This window comes from Symphalangus syndactylus, chromosome 17, assembly GCF_028878055.3.
Source record: "Symphalangus syndactylus isolate Jambi chromosome 17, NHGRI_mSymSyn1-v2.1_pri, whole genome shotgun sequence".
NCBI classification, from domain to species: Eukaryota; Metazoa; Chordata; class Mammalia; order Primates; family Hylobatidae; genus Symphalangus; species Symphalangus syndactylus.
Genome location: NC_072439.2, coordinates 11063543 through 11081051, shown reverse-complemented (window position 1 = coordinate 11081051; position 17509 = coordinate 11063543). Strand labels below are relative to the sequence as shown.

Sequence of the window (17509 nt, the reverse complement as noted above, 5' to 3'; positions counted from 1 at the left end):
TGATGTCCACCCCAGAGTCTTCGCAGAGCAACGGGAAAGGACCCTGCTGGCAGGCACAGTGCCCATCTCTGCCCCCGGCTCTGCTCCCACCGCCCCCAACCCAAGGGCGGCATGCCGCAGGGGGTCTGTGATCCCCCCACCTCCCCGGCTCCTTTTTTTTTTTTTTTTGAGACGGAGTCTCGCTCTGTCACCCAGGCTGGAGTGCAGTGGCACCATCTCGGCTCACTGCAAGCTCCGCCTCCTGGGTTCACGCCATTCTCCTGCCTCAGCCTCTCCGAGTAACTGGGACTACAGGCGCCCGCCACCACACCCGGCTAATTTTTTGTATTTTTAGTAGAGACGGGGTTTCATCGTGGTCTCGATCTCCTGACCTCATGATCCGCCCACCTCGGCCTCCCAAAGTGCTGGAATTACAAGCGTGAGCCACCGCGCCCGGCCCCTGGCTCCTTTCACCCACACACCACACTGGGAGGCAGCAGCCCGAGGGCAGGTTTATTGACAACCTCACGGGACACAAGCAGGCTGGGGACAGGACGGCGACAGGCTCCGGTGGCGGCGCTACCTGCGATACCAGATCTGCAGCCTCCGCTCCCGCTTGATCTTCCTCTGCAGCTGCAGGATGCCATAGAGCAGGGCCTCGGCCGTGGGTGGGCAGCCTGCGGGGACCTTGCCTCAGTTTCCCTCCCTGCAGCCGGAGCCTGTGTGACCGCGTGCACAGCGCAGCCGGCTCGGCTTTTGAGGGGTCTCCCATGCCGGCCTCTGAAGGTGGAAGCTGGCAGCCCTGGGTGGGCGCAGAGGCCAGGGGCTGGGAGCTGGCGCAGGGGAGGTCCCTGCAGGAAGAGTGGGGTCCTCCCCTGGGCAAGGCCCCACTGCCCTCCACCTGTGGCTCATCCTGGGCTGTCACAAGAACCTCTTGGACAAGACGCTGACCTCACTAAGCCGGCCCCTGGCCCCAGCCCTCAGGACTCCATGGGGGCCAGCACTCAAAAACACACTTAGCAGTGGGGAGCAGGGCCCGGGGCTGCCCTGGACGGAGATGGAGGCAGGGAGGCTGGGTGGAGGGAGGGGAGGTGGCCCAGAACCTGGGCATCCCACGAGGACCTGATGACCCCCTTTCTGAGCCCCAAGCCGGAGCTCTTTGCTGGGGATCCCCCAGTCCCGGCTGCTGCGCAGGCTCAGAGCAAAGGGCTTGAGCAAGAGGACGAAGCCCAGGGCCCAACGGGGACAGCAGGAGTGGAAACAGGTGGGAAAGGACAAGGCCACTGCAGGGCCTGGGAAAGGGCGGCCAGGCCCCACCTGGCAGAGCTCTGGCAAGTCCAGGCTGCTCCAAGGGAGGGAGAAGCACAGTCCGCAGGGAGGGAGGGTGGAGCACAGTCCCCAGGGAGGGAGGAGCACAGTCACCAGGGAGGGAGGAGCACAGTCACCAGAGAGGGAGGAGCACAGTCCCCAGGGAGGGAGAAGCACAGTCCGCAGGGAGGGAGGGTGGAGCACAGTCACCAGAGAGGGAGGAGCACAGTCCCCAGGGAGGGAGGAGCACAGTCACCAGGGAGGGAGGAGCACAGTCCCCAGGGAGGGAGGAGCACAGTCACCAGGGAGGGAGGAGCACAGTCACCAGAGAGGGAGGAGCACAGTCCCCAGGGAGGGAGGGGCACCATCACCAGGGAGGGAGAAGCACAGTCACCAGGGAGGGAGGGGCACCGTCACCAGGGAGGGAGGAGCACAGTCCCCAGGGAGGGAAGAGCACAGTCCCGAGAGAGGGAGGAGCACAGTCCCCAGGGAGGGAGGGGCACCATCACCAGGGAGAGAGGAGCACAGTCCCCAGGGAGGGAGGAGCACAGTCCCCAGGGAGGGAGGAGTGCAGTCTGCAAGGAGGGAGGAGCACAGTCCACACTCGCAACCTGCCCCTTTGGTCTGCACTGCAGGGGAAGACGCCAGGGGCATGGGCTGAGCTCCTGACCCTGGGATGGACCTCTCTGTGCTGACGAGAGTCACGGGGAGGCCCAGGCTGCCCTGTCCACTGCCCCCAGGTAACCTGAACCATGCAGAACGCTGAGCAAATCAATGCCCTTTCCAGGGAAGTGGAATCCAAAGTCAGAGCCTGTTCCTCCACTTTTGAGAGGTGCCGGGACATGCCTCTCGCTTGCCCAACTCTCCAGACTCAGGACTCGGCTGGGCTCTCTGCACATGCGCTAATGCCGCAGCACAGGGTGGCCAAGAACAGGACCTCTGTCCCCTGTCCCACATGAGCGCCACCTCCAAGCCTGACTACCGCTCCGGGGGGGTGGCCCTTGTGGGACCACGTGAGGCGCAAGAGTCCCACGGGATCACCAGATAATAAAGAATGTTCCCGGTGCGGTGTGAATTTCAGGTATGCAGCCAATACTCTTTTTTTTTTTTTTTGAGATGGAGTCTCGCTCTGTCGCCCAGGCTGGAGTGCAGTGGCGCAATCTCGGCTCACTGCAAGCTCCGCCTCCCAGGTTCACGCCATTCTCCTGCCTCAGCCTCTCCGAGTAGCTGGGACTACAGGCGCCCGCCACCAAGCCCGGCTAATTTTTTGTGTTTTTAGTAGAGACGGGGTTTCACTGTGGTCTCCATCTCCTGACCTCGTGATCCACCCGCCTCGGCCTCCCGAAGTGCTGGGATTACAAGCGTGAGCCACTGCGCCCGGCCCAATACTCTTTTTTAGTGTCACTATAGCCCAACTATTGTTGGGATATATTTATACTAAACAATTACTACTAATCGTTTTCCTGATGGTCAAACTCAACCTAACCTCACAGACAAACTGAGCCTCCCACGTTTGCATTTGCCAAATCCGGCCACCCCGGGTCCCAGGGAGTCCTGCGTGCCCTTCTGTAAGGCTGAGGGCGCGGGACGGTGTCTTGGCCTCCAAGAGCCTTCTGTCTTGGTATTTCTAACTGCAGGTCTTTGGTTTCTGTCAGGCAGGACCATATGAAACTGCTGTAAACCAGGCGAGTGTCAGGAATTCCACTCAGCCTCCCCTGCTCCCTCTGATGCCTGAATACATCGCCGACTTCTCATAGGGCACACACTCCTCTAAGAGGGAGAGCCCCAAGTCGGCCCATCCGTAGGATGGGGGAGCCCGCCGTCTGCTGGGGGTGTGGGACTCCCTCACTGGGCCACTGGGCTCCGTGTGGCACTGGCCCTGTCCCCAGCTCCATCCCGGCCTACCTGGGATGTAGATGTCCACGGGCACGATGCGGTCACAGCCCCTCACCACCGAGTAGGAGTAGTGGTAGTAGCCTCCTCCGTTGGCGCAGCTGTTGGGGAGGTGCCGTGAGGGGAGTGTGCTGAGGACCCGCCTGCCCACCCTCCACCCTCCCTCCTCACAGCTGTCGGGAGGCACCGTGAGGAGCACCTGCCGAGGACCCACCCCGTCCACCCTCTCTCCACGAGGCCTCACCCCATCCCCACCCGCCTTCAACTGCAGGCCGGGCACCAATGAGGCTGGAACTTGTCACAGAGAAGCAATGAGCAACCACGCACAGGCTCCCAGAGCCCCTGTGGAACCAGTGGGGCGCAAGCACACACGTGGCTGATAACTCGGGGAAAAGTGCTCCCCTCCCGAGGGGGCTCCTGACCATCGATTCCCAGGGCTGAGAAGTGTCAGATCACATGTGTCAACAAAAAGCCACTTCAAACAGCCACAGTGGCGACACCCAGCCCCTGTCTATGGGGCGGCTGAGCCTCACAGGAGGCCCTCGCCCGATTCCGGCTCTGTCAGCAAGGTACTGGCGTCCACCCGGGGCAGGCAGCTGGAAACCCCAGGCGACCACACAGACTCCACTCCCAGCACTGCTTTCCACAGCCGTAAACATGGACGTAACCTGAATGCCCAGCAGTGGGAGATGATTATGAAAACTCTGGAATATTCTAATTAATTGTTTAGAATTAGGTTAGTAATACATCCACACAGTGGGATATTATTCAGCCAAGAAAAGGAGTGAGGCTCGGACACAGGCCACAGCACGGATGCACCTTGAGGACGTCACGCTCAGTGAGAGACGCCAGACATAGAAGGCCACACAGTGTGTGATCCTGTTTCTGTGAAATGTCCAGGACGGGCCCATCCACAGAGACAGGGAGGGGAGGTGTGGGCACCGCGGCTTGGAAGGGGATGCAGAGTGACTGCTGATGGGGACAGCATTTCATTTGGGGGTGATGAGAATGTTCTGGAATTAGAGGTGGTGGCCTAAAAACCACTGAACTGCTCGCTTTAAAAGGGTAAACTTAGCAAGACCCAATCTCTACAAAAATTTTAAAAATTAGGCACAGTGGAGCACATCTGTAATCCCAGCACTTTGGGAGGCTAAGGTTGGGGGATCGCTTGACCCCAGGAGTTCAAGGCTGCAGTGAGCTATGACTGCACTCCAGCCTGGGCAACTCAGTGAGACTCTTGTCTCTAAAAAATAAAAATAAAAATAAATATTGGCCGCACAGTGGTTCATGCCTGTAATCCCAGCACTTTGGGAGGCTGAGGTGGGTGGATCACGAGGTCAGGAGATCGAGACCATCCTAGCCAACATGGTGAAACCTCTTCTTTACTAAAAATACAAAAATTAGCCAGGTGTGGTGGCGGGCACCTGTAATCCCAGCTACTCGGGAGGCCGAGGCAGGAGAATCACTTGCACCTGGGAAGCGGAGGTTGTAGTGAGGCGAGATCGCGCCACTGCACTCCAGCCTGGGCGACAGAGCTAGACTCCGTCTTTAAATAAATAAATAAATAAATAAATAAATGTTTAAAAATGTTAGGAGACTAAATACCTTTCAGTGTTATGGTGAAATGACTAAAAATGATGGCAAGGCCAGGCATGGTGGCTTATGCCTATAATCCCAGCACTTTGGGAGGCTGAGGCGGGTGGATCACCTGAGGGAGTTCAAGACCAGCCTGGCCAACATGGTGAAACCTCGTCTCTACTAAACATACAAAAATTAGCTGGGTGTGGTGGTGCGTGCCTGTAATCCCAGATACTTGGGAGGCTGAGGCAGGAGAATTGCTTGAACCTGGGAGGCGGAGGTTGCAGTGAGCCAAGATCATTCCACCACACTCCAGCCTGGGTGACAGAGCAAGACTCTGTCTCAGAAAAAAAAACTGATGGCAAGTTAGAAGGCTGAGATTATAAAACTATCTACAGCACCTGTCATCACTTATGTGTGAGTAAAGCAGAGAACTGGGTGGAATGTGGGGTCTGCTGCGTGGGGGTGGATGGGAGGAATCGTTTTGGGGAGAGGCCCGCCAGCCCATCTGCCTGGGGTGGAGGCACCGAGAGGATGAAGGGCAGCGCCGGGACCACGTGGGATTTCACTAAATGTAAATGACACTTTTTTTTTTTTTTTTTGAGACAGAGTCTCACTCTGTCGCCCAGGCTGGAGTTCAGTGGCGCAATCTCGGCTCACTGCAAGCTCCGCCTCCCGAGTTCACGCCATTCTCATGCCTCAGCCTCTCCGAGTAGCTGGGACTACAGGCGCCCGCCACCACGCACGGCTAATTTTTTATATTTTTAGTAGAGATGGGGTTTCACCGTGGTCTCGATCTCCTGACCTCGTGATTCGCCCGCCTCGGCCTCCCAAAGTGCTGGGATTACAAGCGTGAGCCACCACGCCCGGCCTGTAAATGACACTTTTGATAAGCGCCATTAGGGCACAGCCAGGCCAGCACTGACGCTACGTCCGTCCCTGGAGACGCCCCGCCCTGCACTCACCTCCCCATGGAGATCACGTAGCGCGGCTCCGGCATCTGATCGTAGACCTGGAAGAGAGGCGGGGTCCGTGCGCAGCTCACTCTGGGCGCGGCCGGGCGGCGGGGACGAGGCCTACCTTGCGAAGCGCTGGGGCCATCTTGTTGGTGAGTGTGCCGGCCACGATCATGACGTCGGACTGGCGCGGGCTGGCGCGGAAGACCACGCCGAAGCGGTCCATGTCGTAGCGGGGTGCGGCTATGTGCATCATCTCCACGGCGCAGCAGGCCAGGCCGAAGGTCATGGGCCACAGAGAACTCTGCAGAGGCCGGGCTCGGGTCAGACGCCACCCCCGGAGCCCCGCGTGGCCCAGCATGAGACTCCACGTGGAACACCTAGAACCCCCGACTCATGTCCCGCGACGGCAGCCGGCAGAGGTGACAGGCACAGCGGCTCCTGCAGGTGGCCTCCGGGCCCCAAGAGTTGTAAAGCGCGCCCCACCAGCCACATTCAAATAAATAAAATAGAAATGGGTGAGACCTGTCTTCATCACACAGTTCCTCGAACCTAGTGTATCCTAAGTCCCACCATTTCAACAGGGGTCTCCAGCCACTCTCTGAGCGCGTGGGCTATAGGCGAGTAGCGCAGGTCTAACCGGGTACTCTGCGTTAACGAGATCTGGGTCCGCATACCAAGTGCGACGCCTCCAGGAAGCCCTCTCAGATCTCCTTGGCCACTCCCTCCCCGCTCCTCCATCTCTGTGGCTTCTCATTTCCCCCATGGTTCTGGCTCTCCCTGCACGCGGCTCTGAGACCTGGCAGGGGCCCTGCTGCATGTGTTGGCGGGTGACAGGGCCAGGCTACAGAGTGAGGCAGGGCTGCCCGGGCAGAAATGGCCAGGCCCACCTGCCCGCTAGCAGCCTGTGTTGGGACGGCCCCTGGCCATGTCTCAGGTTCCCTCCATTAGAAACTATCCTGCAGTGGGCATCCTTGTCTCGACCACTGCAGCCCTGGCAGGACGTTCGTTGTGGCATTGTTTAGGAAACAAAAAACAAAAGGAAACAGTGAACGTCCATCAATGGGGGACTGTTGAACCCGGGCTGTCGCGCCAAGTGCTGCAGGAGCTGGAGGGAGCTGCACGTGCTCACGCTGCAGGGGGATGGCAGGGGCTGCGTGGGGGCTGGCGCCACAGGCAGGGGAGGCTTTAAACGGGTACTGAGAAGGATCTACTGCCTTCACACGCACTCCTTTTAACTTAAAACACTGCTTTCACCTTAAAAGAGAAACAAGAGGAACACACAGAAGCCAGAAAGAGAATGACGGAAAGGGAGAGGGTCACCTCAAGCAGGCTCCGAATCCTCAGATGGAACCACAGGCCACCAGGCCAGCACAGGGGCCTCCGGGAGGGTCCACCCTGCTCCACGGCTGCAGGGGTGTGTGTGCATCAGTGTGCCTGTGTGCATGCATGCCAATAGGTGCACATGCATGTGTCCACACAAGTACGTGTGTGCATGTGTGTGGGTGAGTGTGCATGTGTGCATATATGTGCATGTGTGCGAGTCTGCGTGTCTGTACACGTATGCATGTGTATGTGTGCGCATGTGTGCGTGTGTGCATGAGTGCGAGTGTGCATGTATGTGTGCATGTATGTGTGCATGTGTGCGCACACGTGTATGTGTGCGTCAGTGTGCGTGTGTGCATATGTGCATGTGTGTGCATGAGTGTGCGTGTGTGGTGCGTGTACACACATCTGTCCATACATGTGAGATTGCATGCACATGTGCACATGTGAGTGTGCATGCATGGGTTGTGTGTGTACGTGTCTGTACGTTTGTGTATGTGTGTGCCTGTGAGTGTGCAGAGAGGCCCTGGTGCTTGAGGACGGCCTGCAGCTCATAGTAGACTCACCCGGCGGGCCCAGTTGACGAGGTCATCCAGCTTGGCCACCACATACTCGCCCCGGCTGCTGGGTTTGGGAGCCACGGCTCTGGCCTTTGGCAGGGCAGGCTGGGTGCTGGCACACAGACACACGGGCACAGGAGGCGTCAGCCACGCAGGTGCTTCCCAGAGGCGAATGCCAGCCCCCGCAGCCGCTGCCAGAGGCCTGGACCCACATGAGGTCAGGGACTGGGATGTGCGACCCCCTCCCTGCCCCATCCAGGCACCCCAGTGGCTGCGGCACTGATGCAGAAAATGAGGAAGGGATGAGGGTGGGGCGGGCGGGGGTACGACCTCCCCCAGAAGGCCAGCTTCACCTGCTTGGGCCATCGGTGGCCACGCTCTGATGGACACCTCGTGCCTGCACAGCTGTGCCCACGCTGGAGCTGCCGGGAGATGGAACGTGGGTCAGTGGCTGTCCCAGGCCCCTCCAGCTCCCCCAGCCGCACTCACTGTTGTCCTGCCTCTCCCCTCCCTGCTGCGAGACTGCTCTCGCCTCTGCCTGTCAGCACTTGGGCCACTGGCCAGAGCCCCTGGGGCCGTGTGGCCATCGCCCTGACCCCCAGTGATGGCCCAGACTTGAATGGAATTTCTTTTGTGATGTACCCAGCAGGTCAACAGTGTCCAAGCAAGGACGGTCCCAGGATCATCCGCAGAAGGAAACTGGCACCAGGCCCTCCACACATGACCAAGGTCAGATCCCTGGGTACACGCCCTCACCACCCTGTCAGTTGCCTGGGTCTCCAGGAGGCCTGCCCCTGGCTGCCATCTGCACAGGGCTCACAGAATGCCTTCCCACCCCAGGTGGCGGTGAGCTCTGACGGCACTGAGCCGGGCCCACAGGGTTTTCCTCCTGACTGTCCAGCCTTTGCCACTGCGTGGACTGTCCCAGGGAGGGTACCGGCACATCACGGGCAGCGTGTAGACCGTCACCTGCATCCTGTCCCTAACATGCCACGTGACCTTCAACAAGGCCCCCCCCGCCACCCCCAGCCCCGTTCGTCTGTCGCTGCTGAAGGCCCCTCCCAGCTGAGGGCTGGAGACTCAGGCACTCACCGCAGACCAAGGATCCAGAAGCCGCGCAGGCCAGGAGCTGCAGAGAGGACCACAGGGGTGGGGACAGTGAGCTGCGGGCAGCACCAGGGACCACTGAGTCAGGATCCCTGGAAGGACCGCAAGGCCGGCCTCCAGGCACTTCCCCGTCAGGCTCCTGCCCACACGGCCTAGCTCTGACCCCAACTCGAGTACCACTTAACAAACGTTAGGTAACGAGGGGGTTTTCAGAACGTGAGCGAGTCTTGGTCCCCTGCTTGAGGCCCCATGGCCCCGGAAGGAACCCAAACGCTGCCCCGTCTCCCCGCCCTGGTGATCTTCACTGGCACATGCCGCTTTCCTGTGCCAGGGCCTCCGCACTGGCTGCTCCCCTGCGGGGGACACCCCGCCTCACACTTGCACACCGCTGGCCCCTTCTCATGAGGCAGGTTTCAGCTCAGATACCCGCGGCGTCCCACCTACACCAGCACCCCAGGTCCTCTGGTTGCCGGCACCCGGTTCTATCTCCATCTATGCGTGCTTGTGGAGTGCCTGTCACTCCAGCAATGCCAGGGCCTCCCTGGGCACCCAGTGCTCATCCTGGCCTCAGCTGTGCGTGACAAGCGTGTGCTGGGTGCTCCAGGCCCTAGCTGGTGCTCGGGGGTTTCCCACGTAGCTCAGCACAGGCCCCATCCTCCAGGAATCTGCAGTCTGCTGAGCAGGGAGGGCGCTGCCCACGTCAACCTACACAGCAAAGCACCCCTAGAAGAGCCAGCCTCAAAGTAAGCGCAGAGGAGGGAACACGCCTGCATGAAGGCTCCTGGGAGAGCCTTCCCGAGGCGAAGGCTGAGGCCAGAGCAGGGCCTTGCCACACCCCAGGGCACTCAGCAGGAGGAAATGCCTGGAGGTGCAAGGAATCCTGGCTTGCAAGGAAGAAGCCAGAAAGGCAGGTTTGGTGCTGGTGACGGCTAAACTGTGTCCCTCCACCCGACCTGCATCTGAAGCCCAACCCCAGGACCTCAGAATGTGACTGCTTTTGGAGATGGGGTCTTTAAAGGGATCATTAATGCCTGGGCATGGCGGCTCACGCCTGTAATTCCAGCACTTCAGGAGGCTGAGGCAGGTGGATCACTTGAGGTCAGGAGTTTGAGACCAGCCTGGCCAACATGGTGAAACCCCGTCTCTACTAAAAATACAAAAATTAGCTGGGTGTAGTAGGAGGTACCTGTAATCCCAGCTACTCGAGAAGCTGAGGCAGGAGAATCACTTGAACCCGGGAGGTAGAGGTTGCAGTGAGTAGAGGGTGCGCCACTGCACTCCAGCCTGGGTGACAGAGGGAGACTCCATCTCAAAAAATAAATAAAGGGTCATTATAAAGTACAGTGAGGTCATGAGGGTAGGCCCTCATCCGATATGACTTATGTCTTGTAAGAAAAGGTGATCAGGACATAAACACGTACAGAGGGAAGACGCAGGGAGAAGATAGCCACGGAGAGAGGCCTCAGCAGGAACCAACCCTGCTGACCCCCTAGTCTTGGCCTTCCAGCCCCCAGAACTGTGAGAACATCAGCTTCTGTTTAAGCTGCCCAGGTGATGGTACTTTGTTGCTGTGGGTGAGGTGAGGCCTGATGGAGAGGTTGTGGGCAGCCTCCAGGGGCCAGGGCCAGGGTTTGATGCCCCTGAATGCGGCGATCCATGGAGCCTTCTCCTGCCTCTGAGCCCCTCCCTCACCCCAGCCTTGGCCTCATCCAGGGTTGCTGTTTCCCATGGCCCCAGGCTGCAACTCTCTGAAGGACACAAGCCTGTGACCTACTTCTTGGCATGCCTGAGGCTGGGCACAGCAGACAGGCTAACTGCCCAGCCCCAGGCTCCGGTGGGAGCTGCCCCACTCCAGGTGTCAGTTTCCCAAGCTGAAAATTCAGGACTTTGGATAAGCTCCTAACAGAGGAAATGCTCATCTGAGAGCCTCTGAGGTGATCTGTGGGATTCTGTGCCTCTGGGTCCGGGGTTTTTTGTTGCTGTTGTTGTTTTTGTTTTTTTGAGACGGAGTTTCACTCTTGTCGCCCAGGCTGGAGTGCAATGGCACAATCTTGGCTCACTGCAACCTCCACCTCCCAGGTTCAAGCTATTCTCCTGCCTCAGCCTCCTGAGTAGCTGGGATTACAGGCGCCTGCTACCATGCTCAGCTAATTTTGTATTTTTTAGTAGAGACGGGGTTTCTCCATGTTGATCAGGCTGGTCTTGAACTCTCGAACTCAGGGGATCCGCCCATCTCGGCCTCCCAAAGTGCTGGGATTACAGGCGTGAACCACCATGCCCAGCCTTTTTTTTTTTTTTTTTTTTTTGAGATGGAGTTTCACTCTTGTTGCCCAGGATGGAGTGCAATGGTGCAATCTCAGCTCACCGCAACCTCTGCCTCCCGGGTTCAAGCGATTCTTTTGCCCCAGCCCCCCCAGTAGCTGGGATTACAGGCATGTGCCACCACACCCAGCTGATTTTGTATTTTTAGTAGAAACGGGGTTTCTCCATGTTGGTCAGGCTGGTCTCGAACTCCGGACCTCAGGTGATCCGCCCACCTTGGCCTTCCAAACTGCTGGGATTACAGGCGTGAGCCACCGTGCCATGGGTAGGTATTCTTAACAAGGGGCCTGGTGAGGATTCAAAACTGTGAATTTGCTTGGAATAAAAAACAATATGTCTTTGTTGTCACCAGCATCTTATGGAAAATTAGTCCTTCATTCAATTCTCAGCGTAGGCTGGGTGCCGTGGCTCCCAGCACTTTGGGAGGCTGAGGTGGGAGGATTGCTTGACCTCAGAAGTTTGAGACCAGCCTGGGCAACATGGCAAGACCCCCATCTCTACTAAAAATACAAAAACTAGCCAGGCATGGTGGCACACACCTGTGGTCCCAGCTACACAGGACACTAAAGTGCCAGAATCGCTGGAGCCTGGGAGGCACAGGTGGCAGTAATGAGCCAAGATGGCACCACTGCACTCCAGTCTGAGCGACAGAGGCAGACCCTGTCTTAATTAATAAATAAAATAAAAAATTCTTAGCATAGGCAACAAAATACGGCAGTATTAGCAGGACCTGTAACTTTTCACCAAGAGGAATCACAGATGTTTCCTAGCCATGGTGCAGGGGCTGCAGACGTTGCCGTATCATCAAAGCCTCATTTCAACTCCTCACTCCTTCCAAACCACAGTCGTAATTAGACCTGCCGCTAGATCGCGTTCATAAGGGAAGCACTTAGATTACTAAGTCGCCAATCAGGTTTCAAGACAATCTTTTAATAACTGCCTCTCCGTGTAACTGATTTCCTTGCAATTCTATGGATTTTATTCCATGCATTTGATAACTTTATCTGAGCAGGGGTCCGCAGGCTTCAGCTGATCCCAAAAAAGTCCCTGGAGCAGGACAGGCTCTGCGAGAGGCCCTTACCTCCCAGGGGTGGGGAGGGAGGTGGAGGGTCCAGCAGGGTGGCGTGGATGCCCTGGGTCCTGTTCCTTCCCAGGCCCGGCCCTGTGACCTCGAGGACCTTCAATGGGCCTCAGTTTCCCAGCCTGTCAGGCAGGCCCCGCTTTCTCTAGGGCATCTCAAGGGCAGCCTTGCAGACCGTGCCCTGGTCTCGGAGACGTGAATGGGGACCCTCCAGCCTCTGCCCCGAGCGCCCTCCTGAGGCTGGGGGCTTCCGTCATGACCTGCCGGGCCTCGGTTTCCCCGACCGTACCCTGGACGCAATAGCGGAGACCGTTCATCGCAAGCCGGGCGGGAGCCCGAGAAGCGGCCGGCTCGGAGAAGCCCGGAGAGGACGGCGGCCACGACGCCAGCACCGACCCCGGACGCCACCACGGCACCCGCGGCTCCTCCGGCCCCAGACCCGCGCGGCCCCGCACCCGCCGCCGGTACCGCGCTCACCTGACAGCGCCGCCATCTTGGCCTCGGCCTTCAGACAACCTCTAAGGTCCGTTCTCCTTAGCGCTCCGGGTTCCAGGGACCGTCGCCCAAACCGACTCGGAGCGCATGCGGAAACCGGAACCTGGAGCCGGGAGGTTCCGCTGCGCTTTCGGCCTCCGTGGTCGTGCCTGCGCCGTGCACCCCCGGATCACCCGAGACGGAAAGGTCATCGGAGTGCGCACATGGGGACCGCGGGTCTACGGCGGACCGACAAAAACAGAGGCGACACTCATTTTCTTATTATTCCAGGAGGGCAAAAGTCACCATGCGTCCCTGGGTGGGCTCGAACCACCAACCTTTCGGTTAACAGCCGAACGCGCTAACCGATTGCGCCACAGAGACAGCGTTGCGGCCGGGCCCCCGGGGACACCTTATAAAGGATACGGGGCCTGCTGACGCTAAACGAGTTGCGCCTGCGCGGATAAGGCGCAGCGCGGGACGGAGGCCCGGCGAGAGCGACCCCTACCGCCCAGCTGAAATAGCTCAGTTGGGAGAGCGTTAGACTGAAGATCTAAAGGTCCCTGGTTCGATCCCGGGTTTCGGCAAAGGTTTTAGCGCCCCTTGCGATCATTAGTGTCTTTTGTTCAGGACTGGTCCGGCTGCCTCTTAGCCATCCCGGGCCCCTTCCCGGAACACCACCCCATTCTGCAGAGGAGGAGTTGGGACATGGACTCATCCCAAGGTAGGGGGGCTCAGACCTCACAACCCCAAAGCCTCCTCTTCCAACCCCCAAGAGGTCATGATTTCAGCTCAAACTTCCCCCTTCCCTGACACACCCTCGATTTTCCATCTTGCTTAAATTGATAAGTTTACAACCAGTACTAATTATATAAAAACTAACACTAAACGCCCAAACTAGCAAAACAGAGTTTGCAGAATGCTTTCTGCATGCATATCATTTAATTTTCACAATCCCACTGGAGGTTTTGTCTGCCTGTTTTATGATTACGAAAACAGAGGTGAAGGCCGGCGCGGTGATTCACGCCTGTAATCCCAGCACTTTGGGAGGCCGAGGCAGGCAAATCACCCGAGGTCAGGAGTTCGAGACCAACCTGGCCAATACGTAGAAACCCCGTAACTAAATCCCAGCTACTCGGGAGGCTGAGGCAGGAGAATCACTTGAATCTGGGAGGCGGAGGTTGCAGTGAGCTGAGATCGTGCCACCGCACTCCAGCCTGGGCGACAGAGTGAGACTCCATCTCAAAAAAAAAAAAAAAAAAAGAAAAAGAAAAAGTAAAGAAAACAGAGGCGCAAATTAGGTGAACACAGGTGAGTAGCAAGACTGGGGGCCCCTTGAGGACCACAACAGGTGTTTACTGAATTTGTGCCATGGGCTGGGGACCCGCTGCTGAGCAAAGCCAGGCCTGGTCTCTGCTCTTGGGCAGCTCAAAAGGATTGGAGGGGCCCAGCATGGTGACTCACACCTGTAATCCCAGCACTTTAGGAAGCCGAGGCAGGAGGATCACTTGAAGCCAGGAGCTTGAGACCAGCCTGGGCAACATAGCAAGACCCCATCTCTACAATAAATAATAATAATAAAGATTTGGAGGAAAAGCTGACAGGAACCCAAGAGGTTGGCAGGTGCACAAAACCCTCTTCCTTCTATAGTTCTCATAGCTGCCCGTGCTGGATGGTTTTGGGTTTTTTTTTATTTATTTTTTTGAGATGGAGTCTTGCTCTGTCACCCAGGCTGCAGTGCAGTGGCAAGATCTCAGCTCACTGCAGCCTCCACCTCCCTGGTTCAAGTGATTCTCCTGCCTCAGCCTCCTTAGTAGCTGGGATTACACGCACACACTACCATGCCCGGCTAATTTTTGTATTTTTAATAGAGACAGGGTTTGTTGGCCAGGCTGGTCTCGAACTCCTGACCTCAGGTGATCTGCCCACCTCGGCCTCCCAGAGTGCTGGGATTCAGGAGTGAGGCACCACGCCTGGCCATGGTTTTGGTCCTAAATTTATATGAATATTTTTAGAATAATTTAGAGTTCTGAGTACCCCATGCCCAGTTCATGAGTGTGATACGTTTGTCACATGATACATTATTACTGACCAAAATCTACACTCTATCCAAGTTTCCTGGGTTTCCTCTATTGCCTTTTCCTGGCCCAGGGCTCCATCCGGGACCCTACGTGGCACCAGGTGTGGTGTTTCCTCAGCTCCTGGGACCGTGGCCGTTTCTCAGGCGTTCCTGTTTCTGATGCCCTGCACAGTTCTGAGGCAGGACTTACTGTGGAACATTGCTCATTAGGGATTTTGCTTGTGGATTTTTTTTATACAGTCAGGGACAGCAGAGTGCCTCCCCTGTCCCTGGCGTGCCATGCCGGGGTCATGTGTCAGCTGCCCTGGACTCTTCCCGGGAGGAACAATGAAGCCAGCCCAAGGGTTTCTGGCAGCTCTTAGCCCTAGTGGTGGTGGTGGGGGATGGGGTGGGGACTGCAGCTGAGCTCAGTGGGGGCCAAGGGGGATGGTCCTCGGGCCGCTGGGATGACAGGGCCCCTGGGATTGTGTCTGCTGTTCAGGCTCTTGCCTTCCTATGGGGTCTTTTTTTTTTTTTTTTTTTTTTCAGACGGAGTCTCTGTCCCCCAGGCTGGAGCCTTGCTCTGTCCCCCAGGCTGGAGTGCAGTGGCACAATCTCAGCTCACTGCAACCTCTGCCTCCTGGGTTTAAGCAATTCTCCTGCTTCAGCCTCCTGAGTAGCTGAGATTACAGGCACCCACCACCACACCCAGCTAATTTTTGTATTTTTAGTAGAGATGGGGTTTCACCATGTTGTCCAGGCTGGTCTCAAACTCCTGACCTCAGGTGATCTGCCCACCTCGGCCTCCCAGAGTGCTGGGATTATAGGCGTGAGCCACCGCGCCCGGCCCCTATAGGGTCTTCATGTTCAACCGGGGCTGCTCTGTGTGACCAACAGAATGGCGATGATATTCATGTGCGGCTGCTGTGGCTCCTGGGCCGCTGACCCAGAAGCAAGCTGGCCGTTACAGAGGGCGGGCACTCAGGTGGCTTGACCCATGTGGAGGAGAACCACGGCCTCCTTCCCATCCCTTGCCCCGAGCGAGGCTCCTCAGACCCCCCGCCCCATTGGAGCCTTCCGATGATGTGGCCCCAACGAGCATCTGGACTGCAGCCCCACGAACCACCCCAGAAACCCCTGGCCGGGCTGCCCTTAGATCCCTGTCCCACAGAAACTGTGTGGAGAATATTCCAGGCGCTGGGTTTTGGGGTGGCATTCTGCTGCAAAGGGGGCTGACTGATGGGTGGACTGGACGGAAGGGTGAGGTAGGTGGGGAGAAGAATCTGGTTCAGGAACTCGGAGCCCTGGAGGACACCCCTGAGACAGGGAACATGGAGGAGCTGGTTTCATGGGGCGGAGGCAGGACATGAGCAGAGGGCAGGCAGCAGTTCCAGAAACAGCTCGGGCCAGTGAGAGGTGAAGGACCCAGAGCGGGGTGAGAGTGGGAATTGGGGAAGGTGAGGAGGGGGCGTGAGGCTGGCACAGGGAGGGAGGCAGAGAGGCACAAGAACTCAGGCAGGCCAGCTGCAGTGGCTCTCGCCTATCATCTCAGCCCTTTGGAGGCCGATGAGGGAGGATCACTTAGCCTCGGAAACACAGCAAGCCCCATTTCTACAAGAAGCACAAAAATTGGCCAGGCATGGCGGTGCATACCTGTGGTCCCAGCTTCTTGGGAGGCTGAAGTGGGAGGATCGCTTGAGCCAGGGAGGTCAAGGCTGCAGTGAGCCACGTTTGCACCACTGTACTCCAGCCTGCGCAACAGAGCCAGACCCTGTCTCAAACCAACCAACCAACCAACCAACCAACCAACCAACAAAAGCAAAACAGAAAATGCCTCAGGCAGTGGGGCCCATGAGAGTGAGGTTTCTGTGGTTTGGAATTCTCACTGTGTGCCTGTGTTGCCCCTGTAAGATGGACGAAGTGCCCCGTGCGGCCACCAAGACCTCCTTGTTAGAAGTGATCAGACAGGTGCGGTTGCCCCAGTGAGAGGGACCCCAATTCCCCTCACACTGCTGGGAACAAGTGAGACCAGCTTCGGAAAAAGCATTGGCAGGGACATGGGGGTCTCTGTGGCTCAGTGAAGGGGGTTGGGGAGCGTGGACCACGTGGTTGGGGGGCTGGCAGAAGCATGCACCCAGGCTCTGAGACACCAGCTGGGCCAGGCCAGAGAGGGAAGAGGCGGGGGTCAGGGGAAGGACGCCATGGTTTGTGGACAGCAGTTTTCCACGGAGCACCAGGCCATGTCTGGGGACATCTGTGGTCAGCTCGATGGTAGAGGCAGGAGCTCCTGGCACGGAGCCGCTCAGCACCCAGCAGGACCTAGGTCCAATGTCCTCAGTGCCAGGGACAGGCTCAGGTGGGTCTGCAGGGTTGGCTAGCTGCCAGGAGAGGGGCAGAGCATGCAGGCTTCTGATGGCAGGGCTCCTGGCGTCTCCCTACGTGTGCACAGGATCAAGCCTGTCTTCCCGGGGCTCCGGCGGCAGTCGAGGCACGCCAGCCATGCTGTGGGGAGGGCGAGCCCAGGAACACCCATGCTGGCATCCTCAGGGCCCCGGAATGCTCCTCACTGGCCCCTGACTCCCACTCAACTGCCTGGCTGACAACCCAGAGCACCCACGACCCCCCATTACCGAGAGAAGCACCCAGGCAGGGCCTGCCCCAGCAGCCTTAACACCGTCATAGCCCACAGGACAGTAAGGGCAGAGGGTGTGGGTGGGGTGGGAAGCACAAGGGGGCCTCTGGCACGTTCTGGTTCCACCTGCTGGGCAGGGCTTTGCTGCAAGATAGGTGCTCATTGTCATTCAGGCTGGAGTGCAGGGGCGTGATCTCGGTTCACTGCAGCCGCAGCCTTGACCTCCAAACAAGT

The 17509-nt window shown here is 58.1% G+C and overlaps 1 protein-coding gene and 2 non-coding genes across 4 annotated transcripts; 1 reads left to right on the top strand and 2 right to left on the bottom strand.

Annotated features, from left to right (window-relative positions):
- Positions 1-466: 466 nt before the first annotated feature.
- On the bottom strand, positions 467-12732 carry NDUFS7 (NADH:ubiquinone oxidoreductase core subunit S7). 2 transcript variants are annotated; one of them, XM_055248295.2, is made up of 8 exons: positions 12588-12732; positions 8693-8729; positions 7954-8022; positions 7607-7712; positions 5839-6018; positions 5724-5770; positions 3193-3281; positions 467-656 (listed from the first exon to the last, which is right to left on the bottom strand). In XM_055248295.2, the coding sequence occupies exons 1-8, from the start codon at positions 12601-12603 to the stop codon at positions 559-561; spliced, it is 642 nt and encodes a 213-aa protein (XP_055104270.1). In that variant the 5' UTR covers positions 12604-12732; the 3' UTR covers positions 467-558. The 2 variants fall into 2 exon arrangements, with proteins under 2 accessions (XP_055104270.1, XP_055104269.1); XM_055248294.2 differs by lacking the exon at positions 467-656 and adding an exon at positions 2362-2935 and having other exon boundaries at positions 12588-12723.
- Positions 12733-12894: 162 nt separating this feature from the next.
- Positions 12895-12968, bottom strand: TRNAN-GUU (transfer RNA asparagine (anticodon GUU)). Its single transcript has one exon. It is a non-coding gene; the product is annotated as a tRNA-Asn (tRNA).
- A 130-nt stretch (positions 12969-13098) lies between these two features.
- TRNAF-GAA (transfer RNA phenylalanine (anticodon GAA)) lies at positions 13099-13171 on the top strand. The gene has a single exon. It is a non-coding gene; the product is annotated as a tRNA-Phe (tRNA).
- The last annotated feature ends 4338 nt before the right edge of the window (positions 13172-17509 follow it).